Raw genomic sequence first — 25779 nt, 5'->3', positions numbered from 1 at the left:
TTACGGGAGTCAGCATGTGCAGGAGGCTGCCTGGGCCCCCACACTGTGGGTCTGCCCGGCCTCTGGCTGCTCCCCCTGTTCCCAGCCCCCCTCCCTCCTTGGACCTTGAGTGACACCTGTTTCTGGGTCCCCTGGGCCAATAAAAGCACTGCCCTGACAGCCAGGAAATTTTACAAGGAGCGGTCAGGCTTCAAGGTGATGGGAAGCAGCCGCGGCCGCCAGACGTGGGAATGAGAAAGCACCCAGGAATGTGCCCAGCAGAACAGCTGCAGGACGATCAGAGTGGGGGGAGGGAGGCCCGGAGCCCAGGCCAGGCTCAGATATCACCCTGGAGAGGAGGGCAGAGAATGAGACAAGCTGGCTGCTGCCGCCTGCCCCCTTCCCCTCGGGGTCTCCCTCAAAGGCAGCCAAGGACCCCCCGCTCCAGCAGTGGGGGTGGGGAGGGCGGAGGGAGGTACACCGGTTCCTGGAGCGTTTAAGTGCCAGTTGCTTCTAGATCTTGCCCCACGGCTTTCAGGTCCCCGGCTCTGAGGCAGCTTCTTCCTTCCGCATGGAAAGACCTTGGCTTTGGTACCTGCCAGGCCCGAGTTCCGGCCCAGCTCAGCCCCAGCCGAGCTCTGTCGCTTCTCCAGGCCTGCTGCTTCTGCACCTGCGGCCCGCCTGGAGGTGACCTGCCTGACAAGGTGGCCTGACATTCTGCCGGGTCATGCGTGAGGAGGGCTGGGGCAAGGTGGGCGCCTAGCAAAGCCAGGTTCCCCGCTGGAAGTGTCCAGTGAGCAGTCTGGGGTGGCCCTTCCCGCAGACCCGCCTCCCCCATTTATGAGGAAGACAGGCCGGGAACGCATTCCCCCAGGAGCTGGCCATCATGACCCTCTCTCACTTCCTCCCCGACCTGGGGAGAGGAGGCCATTCCCTCCCCCGCCGGGGCCAGGTGGCAGGTGAGGGCCTGCGAGCCCAGGCAGGTGCTGCTTTCGCCGCCCTCCCTTCCCCCAGCCCTGCCGATGAGGACCCACCCTCTTGAGGGTGTGGATGGGGGCGTCCGAGGTCTGCCCATCCTTCCTCGGATGCTTCCAACCCACCAGGAACAAGCCTGCCCGGTGTGCTCACATGCTTCCTGTGACGGGAAACTCATTACCTGTCCTAAGAAGCCGGGCCCTTCAGAAAATTTCCTCCTAATCACTTCCTCCCCTCATTGGAGATTTGGAGACTTTTGTGCTTCCTGAGCCCTGTCCTCTGGCTCATCTCGGAAGGGATGACTGCTCTCCAGCAGGACCTCACTGCAGCTCCTGGCTGCCCAGGGCTGCCCACCGCTGGCCCAGCTGGTCAACCGATGCTTGCTGCCCGCTTAGTCTGCATCAAGTGCCAGGGGCATTCCTCGTCTACAAGGTCCCCGGACCACCTGCTGCAGAACCCCCTGGGGGCCCCCTAAACCCTGGGACCCCGGCCACACCTCCAACCCTCTCCGTTCCCGCCTCTTCGATATGCCCGCCAACACCCGAGGCGCCGCCTCACCTGGACACGCGCCTCCGTCAGCTTGGTCCTCTGCGCCAGCTCCTCGCGGGTGTAGATGTCCGGGTAGTGAGTCCTCTCGAAGGCCTTCTCCAGCTCTTCCAGCTGCTCGGCCGTGAATGTGGTCCGACTTCGGCGCTGCTTGCGCTTCAGAGGGAGGTCGGGTTCCGACTCCACGTCTGAGCCCTCGTCCAGCCGGTTCCCTGCAGGCAGGCGAGAGGGAGGGAGAGGGTGAGGGCCTAGTGAGACGGAGGAGCGCCACGTGCCCGCCTTCCGACCCCTGCCGTGCGGACAGCCAGACCCCTCCTGAGTACAAGGGCAAGTATGTTCCCCGCAGCTCTGCTCATCACGGTGAAGGGGGGGAAGCAACCTCCGTGCCCAACCCGAGGGGATTGGTTAAATACCTCCTGGCACAACGAAAAAAAAAAATTTTTTTTAATCCCCTATCGTTGGGTATTTAGGTTAGTTCCACTGACAGAGAAGGATGTCTATGACCAAAGACTCAGGGTAGTTTCATGACGAAATACCTTTGCTGAAATTCCTAGAACGATACTCTCCAAAATGGGAGAAGTTGGCTGCGCGTTAGTGATACCTCCATACACCTGACTCTAAGAAAAAGGCGAGGCACCAACCGGCACGCAAAGACGGATCCCGCTTTCGGAAAAAGCGCGCATGACACATTCCGGAACACCATGCTCAAAAGATTAACAAACGTTAACCTTCAGGGTGACGGAGCTTTTGTTTGTTTGTTTTTTCTTTACACTTATAGTTAGTATTTTTAAAATGATGACCATTTAGGGGCGCCCGGGTGGCTCCGTCAGTGGAGCGTCCGACTTCGGCTCAGGTCATGATCTCACAGCTCGTGAGTTCGAGCCCCGCGTCGGGCTCTGGGCTGACGGCTCGGAGCCTGGAGCCTGCTTCGGATTCGGTGGCTCCCTCTCTCTGCCCCTAACCCATTCGCATTCTGTCTCTGTCTCTCTCAAAAATAAATAAAATATAAATAAATAAATAAATAAATAAATAAATAAATAAATAAGTAAGTAAATAAATAAACAAAACAAAATAAAATAATGACCATTTAAGCAGCAATGCTATTGTTTTCAAGGAAAATACTGCAAAAACGAAAGGAGGAGGGCCAGGAGAAAGGGAGGGTGGGAGACAGAGCAAATGCACGTGCTTAGGGCTGGCAGTCAGGCAGCTTAGATTCCATACTTGGTTCTGCCCCTAAACGCCCAGAACCGTGACCCTAAGAGGGCTACCTTCCCTCCTTGGGCCTCAGTTTCCCCCATTTATAACATGAAGTGTTTGGACTAGGTGACTCCTGTACCCAGGCCCTTCCTGGGTTGCTTCAGGATCTCTGAGTAACCCTCCAGGCTGGAAGAGACCTTACCTGATGACCTTGGTTGTGACCATGGCCCCTACCTGAGAGTCCCCACTGATTTCCACCCAAGAGCCTGGGGATGGAGAAAAGCCTTTGCTTCCTGTGCAGAGAGAGCCCAGGAGTCTGCGGCCAGCTTACTTCTCATCCCTGGACGGGGCTATCAGGCCAGCAATCTGCCTACCCCAGGTCCAGGCTAGAGAGGTTGCAGGCAGGGGCTGGTCAAGCTCCTTGGCCTCAGAGCTGAAGACACCCTGGGGACTGAATTGGCTTCCCGACTCCATCAGTCCTGTGCCTCTTGCCCATCTTGGTCCAGCAGAGGGAATGCCAGCAAGGAGTGGCCTGGCCGGGGCTCTGGAGCTGCACCCTCCGTGGACCCTGGGGGACTATGGGGAGCACAGAGGAGGGCCAGAAGAGGAGACCAAGGAAGGGAGAGGGAAAGAGGAAGTAGGCGGTCAGTGGTGACCTTCCTCCCACGATGGGGGAAACTGAGTCACCGAGCAGCAGCGTGACCTGCCCAGAGTCTCTCAGGAAAGGGGCACACCGGCCTCCTGCTCTCCTGTTGCCCGCCCCCACGCCGTCCTTGCTCAACTGCTTTAAATGTCTGTTATCCGAATAGGGGTAGGCCTCGCCCACAAGGGACACCCTCCTTCTTCCCCCAAACACCGCATATGGCCTCTTAGATTTAGGTGAGGGGACAGGCATCCCAGGCCGCGGGAAGAGCACGTACAAAAGCCTGGCACGGCAAAGTGCACGATGGGCAACGTTGTCATGGGGCTCCATCCACAGCTGGGACGTCATCCGGTCTTGAGCAATGCTCCTCTGCCCCAGGTCCCCTCCCCTCCATCCTGCTCTCTTGGCCATTGGGCAGTTGTCTGTGCTTTTGATTGGTCACTGCCAGGTTGCCTTTGATCGTGACGCCACAGGACAAGGGAACCAGTGGCAGGGAAGCCCTCCCTTCATTACTCATCCCTAAAGGCAGAGACCTGGGGTCAGATCTAACCCCCTCCTCTCTCCTTTCCCGGCTGCCCAGCTTCCCGTCACTGAGAGGAGGCTGTGGGGGCACAGTAGGCATCCTGGGGCACCTTCCCCAGCACAGCTGGGGCTCAGAGCCAAATACACCCAGTCCCAGGGATTCAATCCCAAAATGCACTGCATAACCCAGAGGGGCACGGGGAAGGGGGCCACGTGGGCAGAGTGGAGGTGAAGCACGTTCATTAGACACAGGCTGGATTTGGAGTGGGGGTGGGAGGGGCAGCCTCCTGGCCAGCAGCAGCTCCCGCCCTCTCCCCCCACACAGCTGTGAGATGGAAAGGTCCCGAAGGGGGTGGGACAGAGCCGGTACCGGTGTGGGGACAGCCCCAAGACAAAGGGATATGGCGACGGGCCTTCTCTCTGGGTTCCTGGTTTCTGCTCAGGGACGTGGGGAGTCCAATTCCGAGCAGGGAAGAAACAGCCCCACCTCCCAATCTTCTGGGGGAAAAACAGCCTCTGTCTTAGGAAGCTCCCAATCTGATGGAGGAGGTACCATCCCTATTCTGGGAATTTCTCAGTCTACTGAAGGAAACCCTGCTTCCGTAGGAACTGGGGCCAGGACAGGCACAGAACACAAGACAGCGACAGGACTTGAAAGAGCCTCAGAGCCCCCTGAGAACAGAATGAATGAGGGACAGGAAGGGTGACAGGAGCCATCTGGTTTGTCAAAGCTTAAGGGTGGGCAGGACTGAGGTCCGCTCAGGACAGAGGCCAGCCTAGGCGAGGTGGATGGACGTGGGTAGAGAGTCACTGGGGAGCATCTTCCACGGCTTCTCCTTCAGCCTCTGCCTCTCCTTCCAAGCTTGCCATCTCCCACGGCGGATGACTCCGGAAGCCTCAGCAAGGCCAGTGAGGCGCCCTCCCCCAAGCCCCCCACTGTCAGCCCTGCCCACGTGCTCAGGCCCACCCTGTCACTCCACGAGGTTCCCTGGCCAGCTCTTGGCACCCTTAAATGGCCAAGCTGGGGCCGTCTCAGACCTCCACGCCTTTGACTTTGACCGTGAGCTTCCTCTACCTGGAACACCACACCCCCTTCCACTGGGCTCGCTCCTGCTTACCCAGCACAACGCAATTCACGAGTAGCCTCCCCTGCTCCCTGAGCATGTCCAGGCTGGTCTGCACGCCCACTCTCGGGCTCTCAAAGCTCATCAGGGGACACCCAACCTGCCTGTCTATGGGTCTCTCGGTCGGACTGGACTGGGAGATCCCTGCGTGGAGCAGAGCCTGCGCCTGGGACACAGCAGGTGTTCAATAAGGGCGTCTTAGACGAACAGGGCCTGGCAGTACAAGTACAAAGTTCCTTTGGCCCCCGACACACGGCAGCGGTCACCACCCTACGTGTGTGTGCCACACCCTACAGTTTCCAAGCTCTTGTCACTGTCCCCACTCCAGACTCTCCCAATAACCGTGGAGGGCCCAGCAGGCAGTATCAGCCCCATTTTCAGATGGTCAGTGGAGCCCAGGGGCAGGGAGGCTGCAAAGAAAACCCAGGACTCGGGACTCGCAGCCTAGCGAGAGCCAGCTTTGCAACAGAGAACTCCCAGGCGATGGAGAATTCCATTTCTGAGCGCGAAAGCCAACGCGGCTTGCTCTCTACCCTCACCCCCAAACATTCCCTGCTGTCCCTTCTGCCAGAGGAAAAGACGGGAAATGAGATGGTCACGATTGCTACACCTACTGACTTTCTCAGGGGAGCTGACCGTCTGCAGGTCCCTGTCATCTAGATTCGAGGAAGCCAGCAGTGGCCTTGAGGTCGGGGGTCCTTCTCTCAGCTCCCCCCGACCCCCTCCCCCGACCCAGAGACGCCCTCCCACCCTTGCTCCTTGCCCCCCCCCCCCCCCGCTGCCTCCAAACTCAGCCTTTATTACAGTTTTAACATAGGCCTGGCTCGAGCTGCGGCAGAGAAACGAATCACATAATAGTTGATATGCGTTTTAATCAAGTAATTCGGGCAGAGCCGAGAGCTGGCGAGTGTGGGCCCGGCATCCCTGAATACCAAACAGGCCTGGGCGCAGGTCTCGGAAAATGGAAAAGTCATTTACAGCTCAGCTGGGGGCCCGGCGAGCCAGGGCCATGGTGGGAGCCCTCCCGGCCCCTCCGCAGAACTGCTCAGCTGTAACCGGCGTGCCGTGCGGTGCGTGAGGCTGGGAACGTCTGCGGGAGCCCGGCCGCACACAAGGGCCGGGCAACCCGGCTGGGCCGAGGGGCAGGGCTCGCTCGGACCCCGCGTGAAAGCTCCCCGGAAGTGAGCCCCTCCTGTCCACCACGAGTGCCCCAACTTGTCTCAGGTGCCCATCCAGCACTGCCACCCAGGTGTCCGGATCGAAGGCATGGCCCTCTTCCTCCACACCCTCTTCCTCTGTCAGCAACGCCTCCCATGCAACCAGCCCAGCACCAGGGCCGGGGCCATCAGAATCCCTGTTGGCTCCGAACCCACCCTGCCCCGCCCCTGTATGCCCTCTTCCTCATTCCCTGGACTCCAGCAACCATCTCCTGCTCCAGCAACCACAGGCCTTTGCATAGGCTGTGACCTCTGCTTGCAGCACCCTCCCCATGCCCCCCCCCCCACCCCCGCAGCGAGCAGGTGTCCAGGCCAATGTAGAGTGGGCTATTTAAGAGCACAGGCTCCTGATGCAGTTTGCCTGGATTCTGTGGATTCCGCACATGTAAAATACGGATGATGTCAGGGACGCCCTCCCCCCTTCCTTGCTTTGTATTTTTCCACCACACCTATCACAATCAGATAGGCTAACTCTTCTATTTTATGGCCCTCCCCACATTGTCCTGGCCGTAATTAGAGCTCCTTGAGGCTGGGTGGTTTCATCTTTCTTGTTCACTGATAAATACCCAGTGCTTGGCACAAAGTGGCCACCCAAGTATCTGTTGCATGAACGAACGAACGAGTACATAAATGAGCACACGAAGGCACAGGAAACCGTGTCAGGGACAGCAGTGCTCAGCCAATGCTAGCTGTCACTGCTCCTCGGCCTTTCTGATCAGCTTGGAAAGCCTTCCGAGCTCGCTCTCCGCCATCTGGCTCTGACACAGCCATCTCTGTGCGCTCATTGCTGGGGCTCCGCAAAACCATCCACGCTTCAGCCCTGCTTTCTGGGAGACCCCCTCGGAGGGGGGGTGGTGCTGGGAGGCACTGGAGAGGTGGGGGGTTTCCGTCTGACTCCACGTCCTCCGCTATTTCTCACCAACGAGTCAACGGGCCCAACTTCACTCTCCCAACTCTCCCTGTATTAGTGAGAGTTTAGGTTCACAACCTAAACCTGACAAAACATTTCTTTCTCCAGGAGCGTCCCTATCCGACCCCATCAGGCTGCTTTTTTTTTTTTTTAAACTTGAAACTGCAGGTATGTAATTTGCATTACAAAATGTGGGGCCCCTGTGGGGTGTTCTCTGATCACCGCTTCTCTGCTAACGGCCTGGTACTGTTCTCAGGCACTAGAGGGCACTCTTTATACATCCCTGCTAAGAAGGGGCCCATCAAGGAAAAAGGAAATAGTACTGTTTGAAACGGTACTGTGTAGTTAAGCTGCCAGAATTCAGAGCCACATTTTCTCATGATGGAACCACAACTCTTTCTGCATGGAACCGTGAACCAAGCACAAGTCACATGTGAGAGAGAAGGGAGGGTTTCTGGAGGGCTGCAACTATCTGGGTGCAGAGAATTCAAAAGTAAGGTGTCCCTGTTAAGGCAGGAGGTTGAAACTAACGACGTCACAAGGGTCCTTCCAACTCGGTCTCTTTAACCTGTTGGCGTCATATGCGGCAAATGGGGAGTTCTGGAAGGGGACAGCAGCTGTGGAGTGGGGGAGGGGAGAAGGCAGGACATTTTAAGGCACTTAGGAGGGTCTCAGCTCACCATCCCCTTTAACTCTCTTCCTGGGATTTGAAGACAATCTTGAAAATAATCACAGTTTTCCTGTATCTCTTCGTCGGGCTATTTCTGTCGTTTACTCACCAGCCTCCTGTAAGGCCAGGAAAAGCAATGCTTGGTGCTGAGCAGAGAACAGAGCTCACTAGATCGGAACCTTAAAGGAAGCCTAACAACTGGGTCCCATCTTTTTTTTTTTAATGTTTATTCATTTTTGAGAGAGAGAGACACAGAGAGAGAGCATGAGTGGGAGAGGGATAGAGAGAGGGAGACACAGAATCAGAAGCAGGCTCCAGGCTCTGAGCTGTCAGCACAGAGCCCGACGCGGGGCTCGAACTCACAAACCGCGAGATCATGACCTGGGCCAAAGTCGGACGCTCAACCGACTGAGCCACCCAGGTGCCCCAACTGGGTCCCACCTTACAGAGTGTGGCCAGGCAGCCACGGGCAGACACTGGCGGGCAGCCGGGACAGAAGCTGGGAGGTCGGAGGGGCCTGAGCTTGCGTTCGGGATCTGCCTCCAACAAGCTACAGGTGCTGGGCGTGTTGTTGAACATCGGAGCCTCACTTTCGTCATTGCTAAAATGCAACAGTGGTGGGATGCAGGGGCACCCGTCTGAGCAGCTGTACCTCCAGGCCCGGTCTCTCCTCTCATTCGGAGAGCCTGGGGCCCGGGGGCGGGGGGTGGGGTGGGGGTGGGCCTGGCCCTCCAGACTCACGCCTTGACCTGCGGTGTGACCCTGAGCATGTCACGTGTCCCCTTGGAATCTCCATCTCCCCGTCCAGCCCCGGGAATAAGAACTCTGTGCGCCTCTGCTCCTCAGGGTGCTGGTGTGGCTGCCCGCGTGGGAGCCTCAAAACATACCACGCGGTGCCTTTGTCCCAACGATCGCAGCCTGCTTCCCACACTAACTCAGGAAGGCCACGCCCCCTCCTCTGGGCCAGTTTCCTCATCTGTAAAGCGAGGAAAGTAGGAACAGAGGTGTCGGGCGTGAAGGTTACATGACTTGCCCCAAGACAAGGGTTTAAAACGGTGCCAGGTATACAGTAAGTGCTCAATGAACGCGAGCTGTTATTGTCGCTATCGTGGCTGTCATCACGGGCGTCTGCAAACGACGAGAACTTCATCTACCTCCGTACCCTCCAGAGGCAAGCACTTTTGCGTGGCACGAAACACAAAGGCAAGGAAGGAATGCGTGTATGAACCAACGACTGCGTGAAAGGCGGTCCCTCCCTTGTTCCCTTCCTTGTTCTCCTATGGCGAGCGCTCCGCACAAACCCCAGCAGGCCCACAGACCGCCCGCACCCTCTTTCCCCAGGGGAGGCCGTCCCAGATGCCGGTGGTGCCCGCAGAGGAGAGGGGTGCAGCGGGCTCGGATACAAGGGCAGGCAGGCACGAAGGGCCAGCGAAGGAGACAGGCCCTCAGGAAGCTGGGCCCGGGGAGGCCCGGCTCGAGGGCTCAAGGTCAGCGAAGAGGAAACAGCAGCTGGGGCCCCGGCAAGGAAAAGGCAGGCAGGCCACCCGTCGGCGCCCCACAAAGCCGCTGTGAAAGGGCCATATGCCTGAGAAGTCAAGCCTGCCCCACCAGCCTTCTCTCCCCACCACCCCCTCACCCCTCCTCACTGCTGGAACTCTGGGAGGCACAGAGGGGTTGCAGACAGTTGCAAAGTCATCAAAGGAGGCAGAGATGGTAAATGGCTCAGGACCCCCGGCCCCTGCCCCCCTTCATCCATCGAACCACCCCCCCCCCCCGCCTCCAGATTCAGCCGTGAGGAAGGGCTTCAACCTGGGGCTCGCTGGACCCTAAGACGGGGCTCTGAGGTCACACAAAGTCTCCTGCCACAGGACTGGGGACGAAGGATGCAGGAGAATTAACCTACACGTGGCTGATGTGTTTCGGGCACACTATGTGCCTTTAGCGCTGTGAATCACAGAGTAAGGGCTGTTATCAGCCCCGTTTTATAGGCGAGGAAAATGAGGCTCAAACAGGGTAGACCAGCCCATGGCACAGCGACAGTGAAACCCAGGCAGCTGGCCCCGGAGGCCCACCGGAGCCTGGCATCCGAGGTCCTTGCCCTGACCTGGGCACGCCTTGCCCTGTGGGCTCCTTCCAGACCTTCGTACCTCGCTGCCGCCCGGCATGATGCTCTAAACCACTTCCTAGTCCCCCCATCCTGCAAAGCCGCACCTGACGTCCCCCTAGACCACGAAGCTCTCCGTGACCGCTACACCCAGGCAGCTCTCCCTGAATGCCCGTGCTATCTGCTGCCCACGCCACCCTCCCGGCACCTGGCATCGACTCCTGACAGAGACCAACCATTAACTTGTAACGCACATGTTCTGTTTACCAAATACACCATATCAAAGGGCTTGCAAGAGGGTTATCTGAACTTCTTGAGTGTGACAGCTGGGCCTCCCCCCATCAAACTGGGGACACCCTCAGAGAGACTGTGCCTTCGCTAAGAGTATCTTGAGGGTAGAAACTCTGTTTCTCTGTTATAACTGGGTGTTACCCTGCCCTGTGGTTCCTATCATTCTAGAATGTTCTTTTTTTTTTAAGTGTATTTATCTATTTTGAGAGGGGGGAGGGGCAGGGAGACAGAGGGAGACAGAGAATCCCAAGCTGATAGCAGAGACCCTGACGTGGGGCTCAATCCCACGAACCCGTGAGATCATGACCTGAGCTGAAAACAAGAGTCGGATGCTTAACCGACTGAGCCACCCAGGCGCCCCATCATTCTAGAGTGTTCTTTTTAAATTTTCTAGAATGTTCTTAATGACAGTCTTTGGTAGGAACTGCAGCCACCCGTTTAACAAAGAAACCATGCGCCTTGTCATCCCAGGCACAATCGGAAGCTGTGATTCAAGCTTCCCCAGAGTCACAGATTCTCTCTCAGGACCCTGTGCTGAGTCATTTCTATCCACCCAACTCCCGACTCTTCCCTCCTCCACCTTTCTTTAAATAGGCCTCCCAGAAAATTCTATAAAACCCAATGTTCTGTTGCACGTCAAGGAGCACAGAGGAGCGTGGGCCCAACAGGTATTTATCAGTCCCCTCCTGGGTGCCCCACAGACCCACGCTGATAAAAGCGACAGCAGTGAATGTTCACCATAACGGAAACCAGCAGACACGTCGGAATCCTGCTTTTAGAGACAGAACCACTCTCTTAAAGGTGGGCAGTGGTGTGGGCTGAGCCTAGAACACGAGTATGAAGGAAGAACGGGGTCACTGGAAATGCAAGCCAGGACTGCGGGGTCACTGGGGCGAGTCACTCTAAGGGAGGCCAGCCTCACTCCTTAGAAAGGAAAAGCTTTACCTGGGAGGCTCACCTAATAAAACAGACTTCCCCTCTGTGGCCCAACAGGAAAGCCATCAGCCTGAGTTACTTCTCCACCAGAAATGCCAGGTTCGGATGCAAAATGTTCACGCAGAAGTGCCCTCCACCCCGGCTACAGGCACCCAGTGCCCCGGCCAGATGAGGCAATGATCACCTGTCCCAGAGACGGCTCCCCAGGGAGACCATGGGCTGGCTGGAGAGACTGGGGGCTCTGGATTGCAGCCCTGAAGTTTGCTCCTGGCTTTGCCTTCAACTTCCTGTGTGGCCTCTGGCAAGTCTAAACCCCTCTCTGAGCACCATTTGCCCTATCCCTAAAAACCAGAGGTCCTCCTGGATCTTTAAGAACAGCCTTGAGAAGGGGACGTTGGGTCTATCTGATTTATTCACCACTTTCTACTCCCAGAGCTTAATACAGTTGCTGGTGCACAGTAGGGCTTTCAGTAAATGCCTGTCGCTGGATAAAGAATGATCAATCGATGGCAGTAGGGGCGAGGTCCAGAGGGACTGGGATTCTAAGTTGGGGGTGCAGTGTGGGGCACAGGACACCCTGAGATCCTCTGATTCTTGTGAGGGCAGGGAAGGACAGATTTCATGACCCTTATATTCAGTTTCTCAATAGTCCTCAGGCCCTTCTTCTTCTCTTAGAGGAAGGGGTTAGGGAAGGTTTATCCCTCCCCTCCCCTCCCCTCCCCTCCTCAGGCCAGTCCTGGGCCCCTTGTGTCTCAGGCCGGCAGCCAGAGGCCTTTCATGGCGCATTCTCGCATTCTCGGCTGCCCCTCCCCACCCTCTCTCCCCAGCAACCCCACCCTGTCATGCTCCCATCAATCTGTGGCAGCCCAGCCTCTCCAGCTGGCCTGGCTGGGCTGTTCCCAGGCGGAGCAGGTCCACAGTGGAAGGTGGTGGAAAAATGTGGACAAATTTCTGATTTGCAACACTCTGGGAAAGAGTTTATTGCCATTGTTTGAGGACGAATGTATAAATAAAGCAAGGCGAAGATTGCAGGGGGAGGCTGATGAAAGGCAGAAAACGAGAAATTTTATGGCCATAAGGAGCGTACTCTAATGGTGATTTCTGAGGCACTGGACCATGGTAGTTACTTAGCCAAATGATCACTGTGAGGCTGGGCAAGGCGGCTTATTTCTTAATTACTGTTACGTATTATGTCAGGCAGATACCCCAACCCTGGAAAACTTGGTCCCGGAGCGGACACCAGCTCAGAGTCAGGTCCCAGTGCTGGACTGATGGCAGGCTGATGGGAGGCACCCACCGAGAGCAGGGGGCCCCCTGGGCCTGCTGCCCTCTCTCCCTGCCCAGGTTCCCGCCTCCAGATGTTAATCGGTCCACTTCAACCTAGGTGTTGGGCATGTGCAGGTTGCGGCTGATAATGGCACAGAGTCTGGCTTCCAAAGACAGTTGCAAAAAGCAGCCAGGGGCTCATTTGGGACTCCTCGCTGTGAGTGTCTGCGCAAGATAACTCAGGACGGGACAGAAGGTGGAAGGAGACAGGCCGGGTGGGTGGTCAGAAGGGGGCTGGTGAGGGGAGGAGGGCGGCTGTGACACATGCCCTCTGTTTCTTCACCTGTAAATAAAGGGGCGGAACCAAATCACCCCCTTTTGGGTCGTGATGCCAAGATGCTGTGATTCTCTTGATCTCAGAGTTGCTGAGGCTGAATTTTCAAAGGTAACCAGCACCTGCCCCACGGAACGCTTTTCTCTTACTGGTTCACCCCTGTCGAGTAACGCACACAAGGATCAAGGGGTTACGGTTTACCGAGGGGGTCCTGTGTGCCAGGAGCTCAGTGTGTGTTATGTCCTCTCATGGAATCCTCTCGGCCATCTCAGGGGCCAGTGCTCCTGGGTAAACGCTTCCGAAAGGGGTGGAGACTTTCTCAGATGCGAAGTGCTAAAGCCTCCTTTTCGACCCAGGTGGGTGCCCAGAGTCACCAAATACATTTTCAAGGAAATCAAGCCACCTCCCTAGCATCTTCTAAACCAACCATTCCCAAGCTCGGGGCATCAGGACCCCCTGGAGGGCTCACTGGAACCCATACTCTGCTGGGCCCTCGGTGGGAGTTTCTGATTCAGCAGATGAAGCCGGAAGATAGATTTCCACTGACTTTTTCTGTGGCGCTCATGCTGCTGGTGGGGGCCATGCTCTGAGAAGCACTGTTCTCCAGAAATTCAGAGAAAAATAGCAAACAAACCCAAACCATGCTGCTGTGGGCAAAGGGAGAACCATGCGACTTCTTACCTATCTATTATCGGAATGGAAATGGAGGCACCGAAACAGCCTGCCTCTCGGTCCCCCCTCCCCCCGGCCCCCAAAGCCCGCATGTTCTTCACACATGGCGTTGGTGGGGAGGAGACACTCGGCCCAAGGTGAGCCCAGCCCAGGGGGCACACTTGGCAGGTGGACTTTCTTCTCTGTGGTCCCTGCTTCTGCCACTTGCCATGGCGTCTGGGTTATCAGATTCTTGACAGGCCACAGCCCGGGGTGCCTGAAGCCCTAACCAGGGCCGAGCCTGTCCCAGCCCACCTCAGCCTCCGGATGCACCTGTTTCCACCCCTTCTCTCCGCCCTGGTTCCATACTTAGGTCCTCTTTTCCCTTCCCCCACTGCGTCCACCAATCAGATTCCGTCACTTGTATTAACAAGGGGAAAGAGTTGTCACAGCATCAGGGGACCGAGCTTTACAAGGCTCACCTCAGGGACTACACCTGACCCCTGCTTCCTCTGTGACCCACCTTCCAGCCTTCTAGTTTGAACGGTTGGCAGGGGCAATATTTCTGCTCCGGAAGGATGATGATTTTTCTTTTTTAATCTGTTTTGTTCATTGCTTTATTCTCAGCGCCCAGGAGAGGGCTCGGCCCACGGAGAGGGCTCAACACACGTTTGTCGAATGGATGAACGAATGAGTGAGAGGGGGAATGAATGCATGGCCTCCTCCTACATGCCCAGATCCATGCAATAACTTGCAATGTTCCCACAGACGCCTGTGACTGTTTGCTCTTCAAGCTAACGTGATTACCGGTGAGTATGTTAGGGTCACCCTGCACAACCGTCTCATTAGAGATGTATTTATGCAACACCAGACACCTGGCCCCACGCTGAGAGCCCCAGCTAGCCAGCTGAACCGTTCCAAGAGGTCTGGGGGATGGACGCTCTGTAAACCAACACACGGGTACCCCGCTGGATCCCCCCCCACCCCGTCTACATCCGGATGTTTGGTCCACTCAGAGGTGGCCCAGATGCAAATGTGGCACCTTAACGAAGGCTGCAAAACAGCCCCCACTGCCGTGGGAATGATCCCCCAGCCACCCTGGACTGCAAGCATCTCGCTGCAGAGTCAGACGGCTCTGGAAGCAGGTGAACCAGTTTTTAGAGGAGTTAAAATCCAATTTGATCCCTCTGCTTACGCCTTTTCTAGTTTGATGTGTTTTTGATAAAAAAATTTTTTTTTCTTTTGATCAATAAAAATAAAATCTGTTACTCGCACCCTGGGGCAAATTATCGCCTCGGGCCCCGTTTGCTGAATCTTGATGGAATAAATGATGTTATTTTTTTTCCAAAATGGGGCCGGCCACAGGTTAGTTATGTTAACCTGCAACAATCTGGTTAATCTGCAAACGATCTGGTTCTCAGCGGGGGCAAGCGGGGTGAGGGATGGGGCTCCCCAGTTCTGAAGAATGAGAGGTCCACCCCACAGGGCTAAAACAGGGATAAAGGGCGTCCATGATGCTCTCACCCGGTGCCAGGTACTGTGTTTGGCACACATAAGTGGCATCACCCCACAACACTCAGCCCCGGGCACTGATTATCAGGGCAGTTCCACGGAGAAGCCTCAGAGAAGGGCAATGATTTACCCAAGGCCACACGGCTGTATGCGGCCACGTCAGGACTGGAATTCAGGTCCATCAGGAGGCTGAGGTCATGTGCAGACCCCCTGCCTTTCATTTCTCTGAGTGAGGGCAGTGAAGAGGCCTTGGGAACCGGCGAACATCCCCACTCCAACGCTTCTCTCCGACCGTCCCTTGCGTCCCCCCCTTCTCGCCGAGTGCCATCCCGCCCCGATCGGGGCAGCTGGAAAGACCGGCACCCTCCGGCCCGGGGCTGCATGTGCTGGGAGACGACGCAGCATTTGAGATACGGACGCGGTCATCACGGGAGGGTGCGGGGTCCGGCGCTTTTCCGACTGTACGCGGAAGGACACACGTCTACGGTCGGCCGTGGTCCTGTTGTGTTCACGCGCGTGTGCACACGTGCTTCCGATTGCAGGCACTTCTGCCTTCTGTTATAGATTTCGGAACGGCGGCGACGACGACAAAATAGGATCGCTCATTGGAAGAATCCTCTGGATCCCGCAAGAGGCCGGGTGGGGTGGGGTGGGGTGCGGTGGGGGTGGGGGTGGCTGGATGGCCTCACAGGCTGCACCAGATGTGTGATACGAGGCTAGGGGACCCGGTGACTAGATTCGGAGGGTCGGGGCTGAAAGAGGGGGAGATTCTGAGCCAGGGGAATGCTGAAGGGGGCCTGGGGATGAGGGAGGGGTTCATGTTGGAAGCATGGAGGGTGGTAACCATTGTGGCGGCCGCAGGACAGGAACAAGCAAGCGCCGAGCGCCCAGTGTGTGTCGGGACCTATTTATACACTCCCTCGTTCCCCCCCCACCCCGCGACGTCGGCAGCGTGAAAGCGTCACATTCTTCCCGTTCTAAAATTCAGAAGCAGAGCCTCCCGTTAGGCCACCAACTCGAAGTTACACAGCAGAGCGGAGACGCAGGATTCGAACCCAAGCCAGCAGAACCTCCCGTGAGGCGGGGAGGGGAAATGCCTCCCCAAAGCCCAGGGTTTGCCCTCCCAGCCCCCTCCCGCGCAGCCACGGGGGCCCCCCGGCCCAACCTCCAGCTTCTAGCGCTCTCAGGCTCGGCTGCCTGCCCGCTAATTAGATTCCCCTGGAAATAAGAGTGCATTGTACAGTTCCGCTAAAGGCAAACTGATTTCACAATTTCTTTTCTTTCCTTCTCTTAATAACTCGCAATGTCTCAAGGAGGTTTTACTTACAGCCTGCACACTGGAAAATTATTCTGTCTCTCATGCACTCATTTTTCTCTTAAGGAAAATTGAAAACTGAATTTCTCCGGCATCACCGCCGCCCCCCCCCCCCGCCCCGCCTGTCTTACGCCCAGACTGTTCTAGTCCTTGGCCCCTCTCTACCTCGAAAGCAAGGCCCCCTGCCTTCCTGCCCCACAGCCTGGAAAGGCTGGCAGGCCCAACTGATCTTGGGAACAGCAAAGACTTTCAAAAGTTGAGAGAGGGGCCGGGGGTGGGGGGGAGGGAGGCGGAGGGAGGCCTGCGGTGGGGGGGGGGGGTGCAGAGGGGTCCCCTCCACTGCGGGCTGCATTTGCCTTCAGAGAACTGAACTGACTCCAGCACTTTTGAGGGAGGAGCTGGGTGATGAGGGGCCTTCATTGGTCCCATCGGGTTCCCGTTAAGTGTCAGGGAGTAAATTATAAACAAATGGGTCCCATTTCCATTTCTGAGGGCATCTCCAGCCCTGCCTTCGCCCTCCACATTTAAGGGTACATCCCCTTAAGTGGTGCCTGATGGGGCAAGGAGCCAGGTGGAGGGTGGCACGCAGACGGGGCTTGTCCCCACACCCCGCAGCCCCTGCCGGCCGCCTGGCACCCACTCCCTGGGCCCTGGGGCCAGACCAGCGAGTGACGTGAGACGGACAGATGGATGGACAGAGGGACGGACATGCCGGGGCGGGGACTGTGGATCTGGGCCGTAAGTCAGTTAGGGTTCACGAAACGGGTTTGAGAGCCCCCGAGGGGAAGCAAGAGGGTGACGAGGGTGCTTGCTGGAGAACGAGGCCAGGGCCAGAGCGGCCACAGCCACGGGCTGGAGCCTGGGAGGGACGCCAAACGTGTCCCACCCAAAGCCACCCACCCTGCCGCCACTTCTGCCCGCTTCCCGGCTTCTGCTGCCTCTGGTCCCAGGATGACAGCTGGAAGTAGGAGAAAGATCCAGCCACACCCGTGCAAACAACAGGGCAACAGTAACGGGGATCATCTGCCAGGCACCGAGGCCCCGGGGCACTTAGGAGCTCACTGAATCCTGGCAACAGCGCCCCCACAAGGGCTCTGGAGTGCAGACCTCATCACCAGGGCTCACCATAGCTCACAGGAAGCACGTCCTAAGTGCTCTTGTTCCATTTACAGATCAGGAATCCGAGGCTCAGAGAGGGAGAGGGCGAGGTTGATCTCAGGTCGGGTGCAGAGGCACCCGCCTCCCTGTTCAGGATGGTTTCTCCGGTTGGACTTGGTCTCTAGTGTTCGAGACCTCCTTTCTATGTCAGCAGAGTCCGGAGGTTCAAACTAGAAGCAACCTGAAAGGTACTTCGGCCCCAACTCATTGTCCTACAGATGAGAAAACTGAGCCCAGAGAGGGCATGCGACTTGCCAGAGGTCACACAGCAGGTCAGTGAAAGAGCTCATACTGCTGTCAGGTGTCAGGCCACCCCTCTCGTCCCAGAGACCCACAGACACTCTCAGGATATGTCAGCAAAGGGTGGAGGGGTGGCCAGCAGCAGGCTGCCCCATCTAGGGGTGCCGATAACTCCGTTTTGCCAAGTCCTGGGGCCACTGACTCAGGACAGGCTCTGGAGCTCTAAACAGGTTCTGGATTCCTCCTGGCCTCCCCTGCCAGGCCGGAAGCAATGCCACGAACTGCCAGCCCCAGTCTGGGGTGGCTCCAGACCTGAGAGGAGAACCAAGGAGAAGGCAGAGTGAGGAGGCCAAGTGCTAGGAACTGAGTCACGTCCAGCCAGACTGGGGATCCAGAAACATCATTCCTTTGCTCCCGAAGGGGAACTCTCGGCTGCCAGTGGCACAGTGGGGCTTTGGAGGCCAAGCACTGGGTGGGGGGAGTCTGAATCCTGGGTGACCTCAAGCTGGACACTTAGCCTCTCTGAGCCCAAAGCATCTAGGAGGCGGGAGGGTGCTCGGGTAAAGCAAGTATCTGAAGAAGGGAAAGCAAAAGAGAGGCCCCTATCCTGTGGCCCCTCATCCCTCCAAGGGCCCCAAAGAAAACTGGCACGGTTACTTGCTATATCCTCGTGGGCCCTGACCTGTTGCAGGAAGAAACCTGAAGACGGGCCTGGCCTGGGAAGGGACTTGGCTAAGGCTGAGTCACTGTTTGCCGAAGGTTACCCAAGATGTGTCCACACAAGAACCAGCCAGGGTCCTCCTCCAGGGCCTCCAGACACACCAGCCTGCCCAAAACCAGGGCAGAAGCAACCCTCCTTCTGGGGAAAGACTTGCCAAGCCAGGAATCAACAGGGAGGAAAGCTGATGTAAATGAATGCAAAATACCTGGATGGCAACCATTATTTACTCTAACAAGCATTTAATGAGCACCTACTAGGTACCAGGTGCTTTCTCACACACGGTGGCCCCTCTATCCGCCTCACTGCTCTCTGACAGGGTTCTGTGGTTCTTGGTGTTTGTAGGTGAGGACATCGAAGCTGGGAGGGTGTGGCTCAGGGATCCCCGTGGCTGCAACACCCACAGCTCTGACTCTGGGCGAGGGGTTCTCAACCAGGGCTGTTCATTGGAATCACGGAATAATGGTCTGGGGTGCAGCTTGGGCACTGGAATATTTTTAAAAAACTTTTTTTTAATGTTTATTCATTTTTGAGAGACAGAGCACGGGCGGAGGAGAGGCAGAGAGAGAGGGAGACAGAGAATCCAAAGCAGGTTCCGAGCTGTCGGCACAGAGCCTGACGTGGGGCTCGATCCCACGAACTGAGAGATCACGACCTGAGCCGAAATCAAGAGACAGACGTTCAACCGACTGAGCCACCCAGGCGCCCCGGCTTCTACCATATTCTTAGAGCAAATTCCACCCCTGCCCCCCGCCACTGCCAATCTCCCCCCTCACTCCCTGACTCATGACTTGAGGAGACTATAGGTACGTATTTCCTTAAATCTACCCTCAGACGCCTCCGACTGCACATCCTCCAGAATACATCTGCTGGGGTTCGTCTGCCTTGTGCGGCCTCGTTGTGGGAGGACGTGGCTTCTTGGGACAAGGTCTCCCTTTACGGGGCTGTGTGCGGACTGAAGCATCCCTGCTCCCCCTGCAGCTCTCTGAAGGATGTAGGCGAAGCCCAGCCACAGGACAAACTCCCCCCCAACGCTTTCCCTCTCTGTAGGATTTCACACTTGACCAAGAACCTCAGAATGTTATTAATCTCCCCATTTTACAGATGGGGAACAGGCATACGGCGGAAAGTGGCTGGCCCGACGGCACGCACACCTAGCAGTGGGAGGGTCAGGCCTCGAACCCGGCGCCTTCTCGAACCTGGCCAGGGGCAAGCCGCTGAGGTCACACCATCTTCCCAATCGGCAGCAGGAGGGAAGGAAGTCAGATTAAAGGAAGGACTGCTTGCCCTCAGGTGTCTGAGCCCTAGAGCCAGCTGCTTGGGAGAAGCCACAGGATGTCTCAGGGGCCTCTCCCGATGACCCCAGAGGACCCCTGCCCCCTTAAGCGGGCTGCTAGAGTCAAGCTCCCAGATGCCCCCACCACCAAGCAGTCTGAATTTTTCCCCAGGTGAGTGGGAGGGGAAATTCAATCCTGTTTCCTTTTCTTCAAACGTGCCAAAAACTTGTTTGCTCTGAGAGGGCTGTGAGGCCTTGGCTTCCCTGGTTTCAAATAATTGACTTTCAAAGCCTGTCTTCAGGTGGAACGCAGCCACACAGCACCTGGGCGAAGGTCTGAACCCCCGAGGACCTGGCCAGGGAGTGAATGGGGAGGTGTCTGGGCTCCAGGAGTGGCCAGACGCCTTCAGTCACCTCTGCCCCCACCGGCCCCTTCCCCCACCCCACAGCCTGTCCCACAGTCACCGGCCGGCGCTGGGGGCTCTTACTGGGCGGCTATTAGAGAGAATGCGGTATGGGTAGGTACGTTCACCTGGGCCACTTCTGGGGCTTGAGGCACAGAGCAAGCCCCGCCCCCTGCCCCTTCTTCTGCCCCCCAACAGCTTCTTCCCTGGAGAGCCCATGAGGTCCCCACAGGCCAGAGCACTCAGGGTCTCCCCTAGAACTGGGCCACTGTGCACAGAAGGGGGGTGGGGAGAGGCTTGAGGTTTGGGGTGCAGAGCTGGGTGCTTCCCACCCCCAAAACACACACCGAATCACTTTGAAATAGGATGAGTTGACTTGGCATCGTCTCGTTCCTCGGCCGGAGACAATGAAGGACGCATGGTACAGGGTGTTGTCAAGGCCACCGGGGTCGAGAGCCGGGTCAGTCTCAACCCCTCTCAGTCTGCCCTGACTGCAAACACGATAAGCCGCCACGTTTATCGAGCACCCATGGTAACGAGGCTGTCGTTCTGTCGTCTCACAGCCACTCTGTATGGAGCCCCATTTGCACCTGAGGAAGCCGAGGCCCAGAGAGGGGAGGTGGTTTTCCCGGGGACACACAGCAGAGTCAGGATGGGGGTCCGGGTCTAGCTGACTGGGGCACCTGGGAGCTTAGCTGCCTTCCTGCCCTGCTGTGTTTAGACACTAGAACCAGAGGGTGGCGTCTCTGGCCAGGCCTCATCAAATGCTCCCTGGGAAAGGGACTGCATTATCCTGCTTCTCCACAGGAGCAGGGGTTCACCGGACATGTGTCTACGGGGACAGCATGTGTCGGAGGAACAGATCCCAGAATAGGGAGCCCTTGGCTCCCCCCCTCCTCTGGGCCTCACCTTCCTCATCTATACAATGGGGGCATCAAAGTAGACAGTCCAGACCTCTCCCCTCCTCCAGGTCTGACACTCTGTGTGCCTCTGAGCTACTGGTGTCACCCTTTGGGCCTCAGTTTCCCCATGACTCAAATGGGGGTGACAAGGCTACTTTGCAGAGACACTGTGGGGATCACAGTCTTGGGAGGGCTTCGTAAGCTGTAGGGTGCTGGCCAAGCGGGACGGCTGTGATAACTTTGTAAACGGACTTCCAGCCCGGCTGCCTCAACCTCACCCCCGGGGCAGCCTCTCTCCCCTGCCCACAGCCACCCCCCTCACCCCATCCCAGGCTTTGTCTTCCTTCTACCAGGTCACCAGCTCCCCATTTGTTATGCCTCCTGGCCTCCTCCGGGTTCAGAAGATTCTCAACAGTTGGGAAGGAAAAACCCAGATGTGGCTATAGGCAGCGTGGGGGCCAGAAGAGAGGTCACCACTGCCTCAGAGGAGTAAGATCATCTTTCCAGCAGGATGGAATCTGTCTAGGCCCTGCCACTAATTAGCTGTGTGACCTTGGGCAAGTCACTTAACCTTTCTGGGGCCCCTGCCCCTCCCTCTGTGAAAGCGAGAGGGTCAGACTAGATGCTTCCAGAACTGACACTGGAGGAGGCTCTGATGGAGGAGGAGCTTCTTTTCTGCTCCAAATCCCAGCCCTCGTACAGCGACTGGGGGGAGCTGTGAGTTTCAAGACCCCCCAGATCAGGAGAGAGAATTATACCCCATGTTCTTGCTGCCCGTGGGTGAGGCGCAGGCTTTCCAAGTCTCCCTGTCTCTCTGTTCTCTCTCGGGAGTCGGGGTGGGGGGAAGGACCCGTCCTGGATGGGCTGGTAACCGCTGGCCTGCGCTTCAAGTTGACGTGAAAGCCACCTGCTTAATGGCTCCTGGCCTGTTGGGAGAATGTTGGTGCTGCTAGTTTCTCACCTCAAGGCCAGGCTGCCGATCTTACCTGAAGTCCGTCCTCTGTGGTTGTATCTTAGGATAGAGCCAACTCCTCCACACTCCCCCAGAATATTCCAGAGTTAGAATCAGAAAACTCAGATTCAACTTCCAGCCAGCTATGTTCTAGCAGGAGGCCTGAGGTGACCATTCCAATCCCCTGAGCCTCAGTCTTATCCTCTATAAAACAGGGACAACGGGGCGCCTGGGTGACTTATGGGTTAAGCACCCGACTCTTGGTGTCGGCTCAGGTCACGATCTCATGGTTTGTGAGATTGAGTCCCGCGTCGGGCTCTGTGCTGACAGCTCGGGGCCAGCTTTGAATTGTCTCTCTTCCTCCCTTTCTCTCTGCCCCTCCCCTGCTCGCACTGTCTCTGTCTCAAAGTAAATAAATAAACATTTTTTAAAAATAGCATTAAAAAAAAAAACAGGACAGCAATGGCTCCTTGAATTAACAGGTGAACCTGACAGGCACAAGTCAGGCACACCTGTCCTCACGTGTCAGACTGACAGCGACTAAAACAACTCATAAAACCCATAGCCGGTGAGGCATCAAGAAGAGGCCGCCTCTTGCCCCAGCCTCCGGAAAACAACGTCCCTGACGTGTCGTCAACTATGTGGGTCCAGAAGAGTGTGTGTTGCAAAGCCCGTTTTGCCAAAATAAACAATGCGTGTGTGCGCGCACGCATTTCCCTGCGGAGAAATACCTAGAAGATCAGATTCCTAAATGATTCACAATATTTAACACTGGGGGCCGGGTGGGGGGTGGTGGGGGGCTTGACAAACTTTTTGCTCTCTATTACCCTTCCAGCATTTGACTTTTTTTCCCCACGATAAGCACGTCCTTCTTGCATAATAAAGAACGAATGTTAGAAACCAGCTTTCTTTTTTTCGAATTCCGAGCAGAAGCCTGACCCGAAGCTGCGGTCTCTCTCACAGGGCAAGAGCCTAAGCGATTGCGTGAATGAATGAATGAATGAATGAACAAACGAACTAAAGAAGGAACAAAGGAGCAAATGCCACGGCTTCCCAGAGGTTACCCGGTGTTACCACACCACTGGACGTCACTTAGCACATCCCTCGAGGTTGTGGGGCAGAGGTCATCATCCTCGGGCCCCTATGGAAGACAAGATCACTGACGCTCAGAGAGAGGAGGCGAGCCGTGACTTGGCGGGGGCCCGGTCACAGACTTCGTGCCTTGGGAAGCCAGAGTCCCCTCCCCCCGCCCCAATTCACGGTCCTCCCCCCCCCCCCGCCCACCCCCGCCCCTGAATGCCGGCCCTGTCCCTGGCAAAGCGCCAACCCCTGTTGTCCAGCCCCGGAGCAGACCTGTGAGGACCAGTCTGTGCTCAACCAGGGACCAAAAAATAAATAACACCGCTGCTCTCTGGGCTCCAGGAGGCTGGCTTCCACCCCCTCCTTGGAAACGTTCTTTGATTTCAAAACAGGCTGGAGTGTAAAACCAATAAAGCTTCCTGGGCCCATAAACAAACAGGCAGCCGCTTAACCTCCCCCCTCCCGGTGCCCTCCGCCCACCCCAGCCCACCCCCTGCCACTCGAAGGCGAGGACAGAGGGCAGGGCTGAGCACCATTGTCCCGGGGTAATTAATTGCGGTAATAAGGAGCTGTACTAAGCTTCAAAGGCCAGGCCTGGCAGCAGGAGCTGGAGCCCTGGTTCCCGTGTTGCAGCCAGAAGCCAGCCTGGGCTCCAGGCCCACCTCTGGCACCCGCACCCATGCTCTGAGGACCTACTATGTGCGGACCCGGCATCAGGCGCTTGGTTTTTTCCAGCACTGAGCTGAATGTCATTCGCCTGTTTTCCGGACGAGAAGAGCGAGGCTCAGAGGGGTCGTCTCTTGCCTGAATTACAGAGCAAAGGCAGGAGCTGAGTGGACACGGAACCCAGGCCCACGTGGGAGAGCCGGGACCGACCATGACCCTTCCCCAGCCCCTGCCTTCCCATCAGGAAGATGAGGGGAGAACGACAGGCTCACCAGGTTTGGGCAAGAGCGGTAGGTGGGAGCAGAGGTCAGAAAGTTTCTGGAAAGATGCACAGGAAACGTGAGCTTGAAGAAATAAAGACAGATGCATTTTCATCTCATGAGCCCCAAAGCCCGAATCTCCCACGGCCTCTGGGCCCCACCCTAAGCTCCCCTCACAATGAATATGGGGGGGCTATATATTTTCCTGTCTGCTTCCCCCACCAAACGGGGGGCCCCCAAGGGCAAGGACGTTCCCGGGCCGCTGCCCACCTCGGCCAGCGCCTGGCGTATAGTTAGTGCTCAAAAAAGACGGACTGATCTCAACCTACTGAAATCCTCAAGTGCCCCCCTAGGGTGTGGCCCCCGCTGATCACATTTTTCCTGTCATCTTTCCCCCCCTGGCACTGCTGAGCCCCTGGCACGCTCCAGGCTCTAGGGGAGTGGTGGTCACCCACATCAATTCACCAAATGCTTGCAAAAACCCTATGGGGACAGTCTCTCTGGCTCCATTTTACAGGTGAGAAAACAGGGCCAGAGAGAGGAAATCCACCCCTATCTGGGGGGTAGGCTGCCCCTTCTCCCCCAATCCCTTCCACCTCCCTGATCGTCCTCCCGCCCGCGCCCACCCCCTCCTCGGCCATGTGCTCACAGGCCAGGCCAGGCCCCATCTCTGGCTCCCTTCTGGTTTTTCGCTCAGGATTCCTGAGCCCAAGGAGCCCCACTTGTTTATAGCCCTGCCTGCCTGGTTGCCTTGGTCCCAGCTCAGGTCAGCTCTCTGGGGCTAGTAGGGGCTTTTGAACGTGCTAACTACAGGTTACGGGGGTCAGGGGTCATAGCCCTTCCTTGGGGGAAGTTCGACTTGAATCATCCATGAAACAGCAACTCTTATCTGGGGGGAGGGAGGAGAGGCAGATTTCTTAAATTATGGTGATTCTTAAGCAGCCTCCCCCCCCCCCATGCCTCACTCACCCCCCCACCCCCGCCCCGCTTTGGTCTCTCTGGATAGATTCCGCATCTGGATTTCCCGTTTCCTTCCCTCTAATTCTGTCCACAAGCCAGAAAAAAATAAGGGGTCTGGGGGATGAGCAGAGTGGGAGCGAAGGCAGGGGTGTAGTATCTGCTAGAGGCCCACTTGGTCCCGAGCAGAGCCAGATCTGGATGGCATCACTTTCCTGTCCCAGGCCAGGGAACAACTGTGCCTAAACTGCCTGGCCAGCAAGTGGCAGATGCAAACCTGGAGCTCGGTTAGCCAAGCTCCCTCTGCCCTTCCCCTGCCAGGCTCCCCTCGGCTCCAGCCCGGGCTCCGCTTCCAGCCACGCAGGACCCCCCACCCCCACCCTGCAGCCGCCCCAGCTGCCCGGTACAAGGCTTCCCTCCTAGAGAGAAACCCTCCAAGCACCCGGCACCACCCCCCCGCCCCCCCCCGCTTCTCAAAGTCCCTCTGCCAGCCCTTCTCCCTGCCCACCCAGCCTTTTAACAAAGCTGGGACGAGGCTGGGATGTCCCCAACTCGGAGGTGACAGACCTGAGCCTCGAGGTCAAAGGGCCTGTCTTCGCACACCAGAGAAGAGAATGACCAACCACCCAGTTTGCCCAGGACCGAGGGGATCCCAGGACACGGCACTCTCAGTGCTAAAACCGGGACAGTCCCAGGTAGGCGGGGACACTGGGCCACCCCACTGGAGCGGCCAAGGCCAGGCTCCCACCTCTGGGGCAGAAGTGATTCTCCTTCTACCTGCTACTTGCCTGAGCCCCCTCCCCTTTCTCTCCATCCCTTTCCCCAGGGAGAAGCCACCGGGGAGGATGGCTGCAAACACCCTCTGGGCATTGCTGTGAGGCAAGCAGTTCAGAAGGTGAAGGTAAATGAAGGCAAATGGGGCATCCAGTTCTCCAACTGAGGTCATTAGGGACACTCCCTTTTCAGGCCTCCTC

The 25779-nt window shown here is 57.2% G+C and overlaps 1 protein-coding gene across 3 annotated transcripts in view; it reads right to left on the bottom strand.

Annotated features, from left to right (window-relative positions):
- Positions 1–25779, bottom strand: part of PAX7 (paired box 7) — a 97980-nt gene that overhangs the window by 44527 nt on the left and 27674 nt on the right. For all 3 annotated transcript variants that reach the window (XM_027060261.2, XM_027060260.2, XM_027060262.2), the window contains exon 5: positions 1513–1712. In XM_027060261.2, the coding sequence (XP_026916062.1) occupies positions 1513–1712 (200 nt within the window). The remainder of the gene's footprint in view (positions 1–1512; positions 1713–25779) is intronic.

The sequence above is a fragment of the Acinonyx jubatus genome, chromosome C1, assembly GCF_027475565.1.
Source record: "Acinonyx jubatus isolate Ajub_Pintada_27869175 chromosome C1, VMU_Ajub_asm_v1.0, whole genome shotgun sequence".
NCBI lineage: Eukaryota > Metazoa > Chordata > Mammalia > Carnivora > Felidae > Acinonyx > Acinonyx jubatus.
Note: the sequence above shows the minus strand (reverse complement) of the source record. Positions and strands in the feature narration are given on the sequence as shown.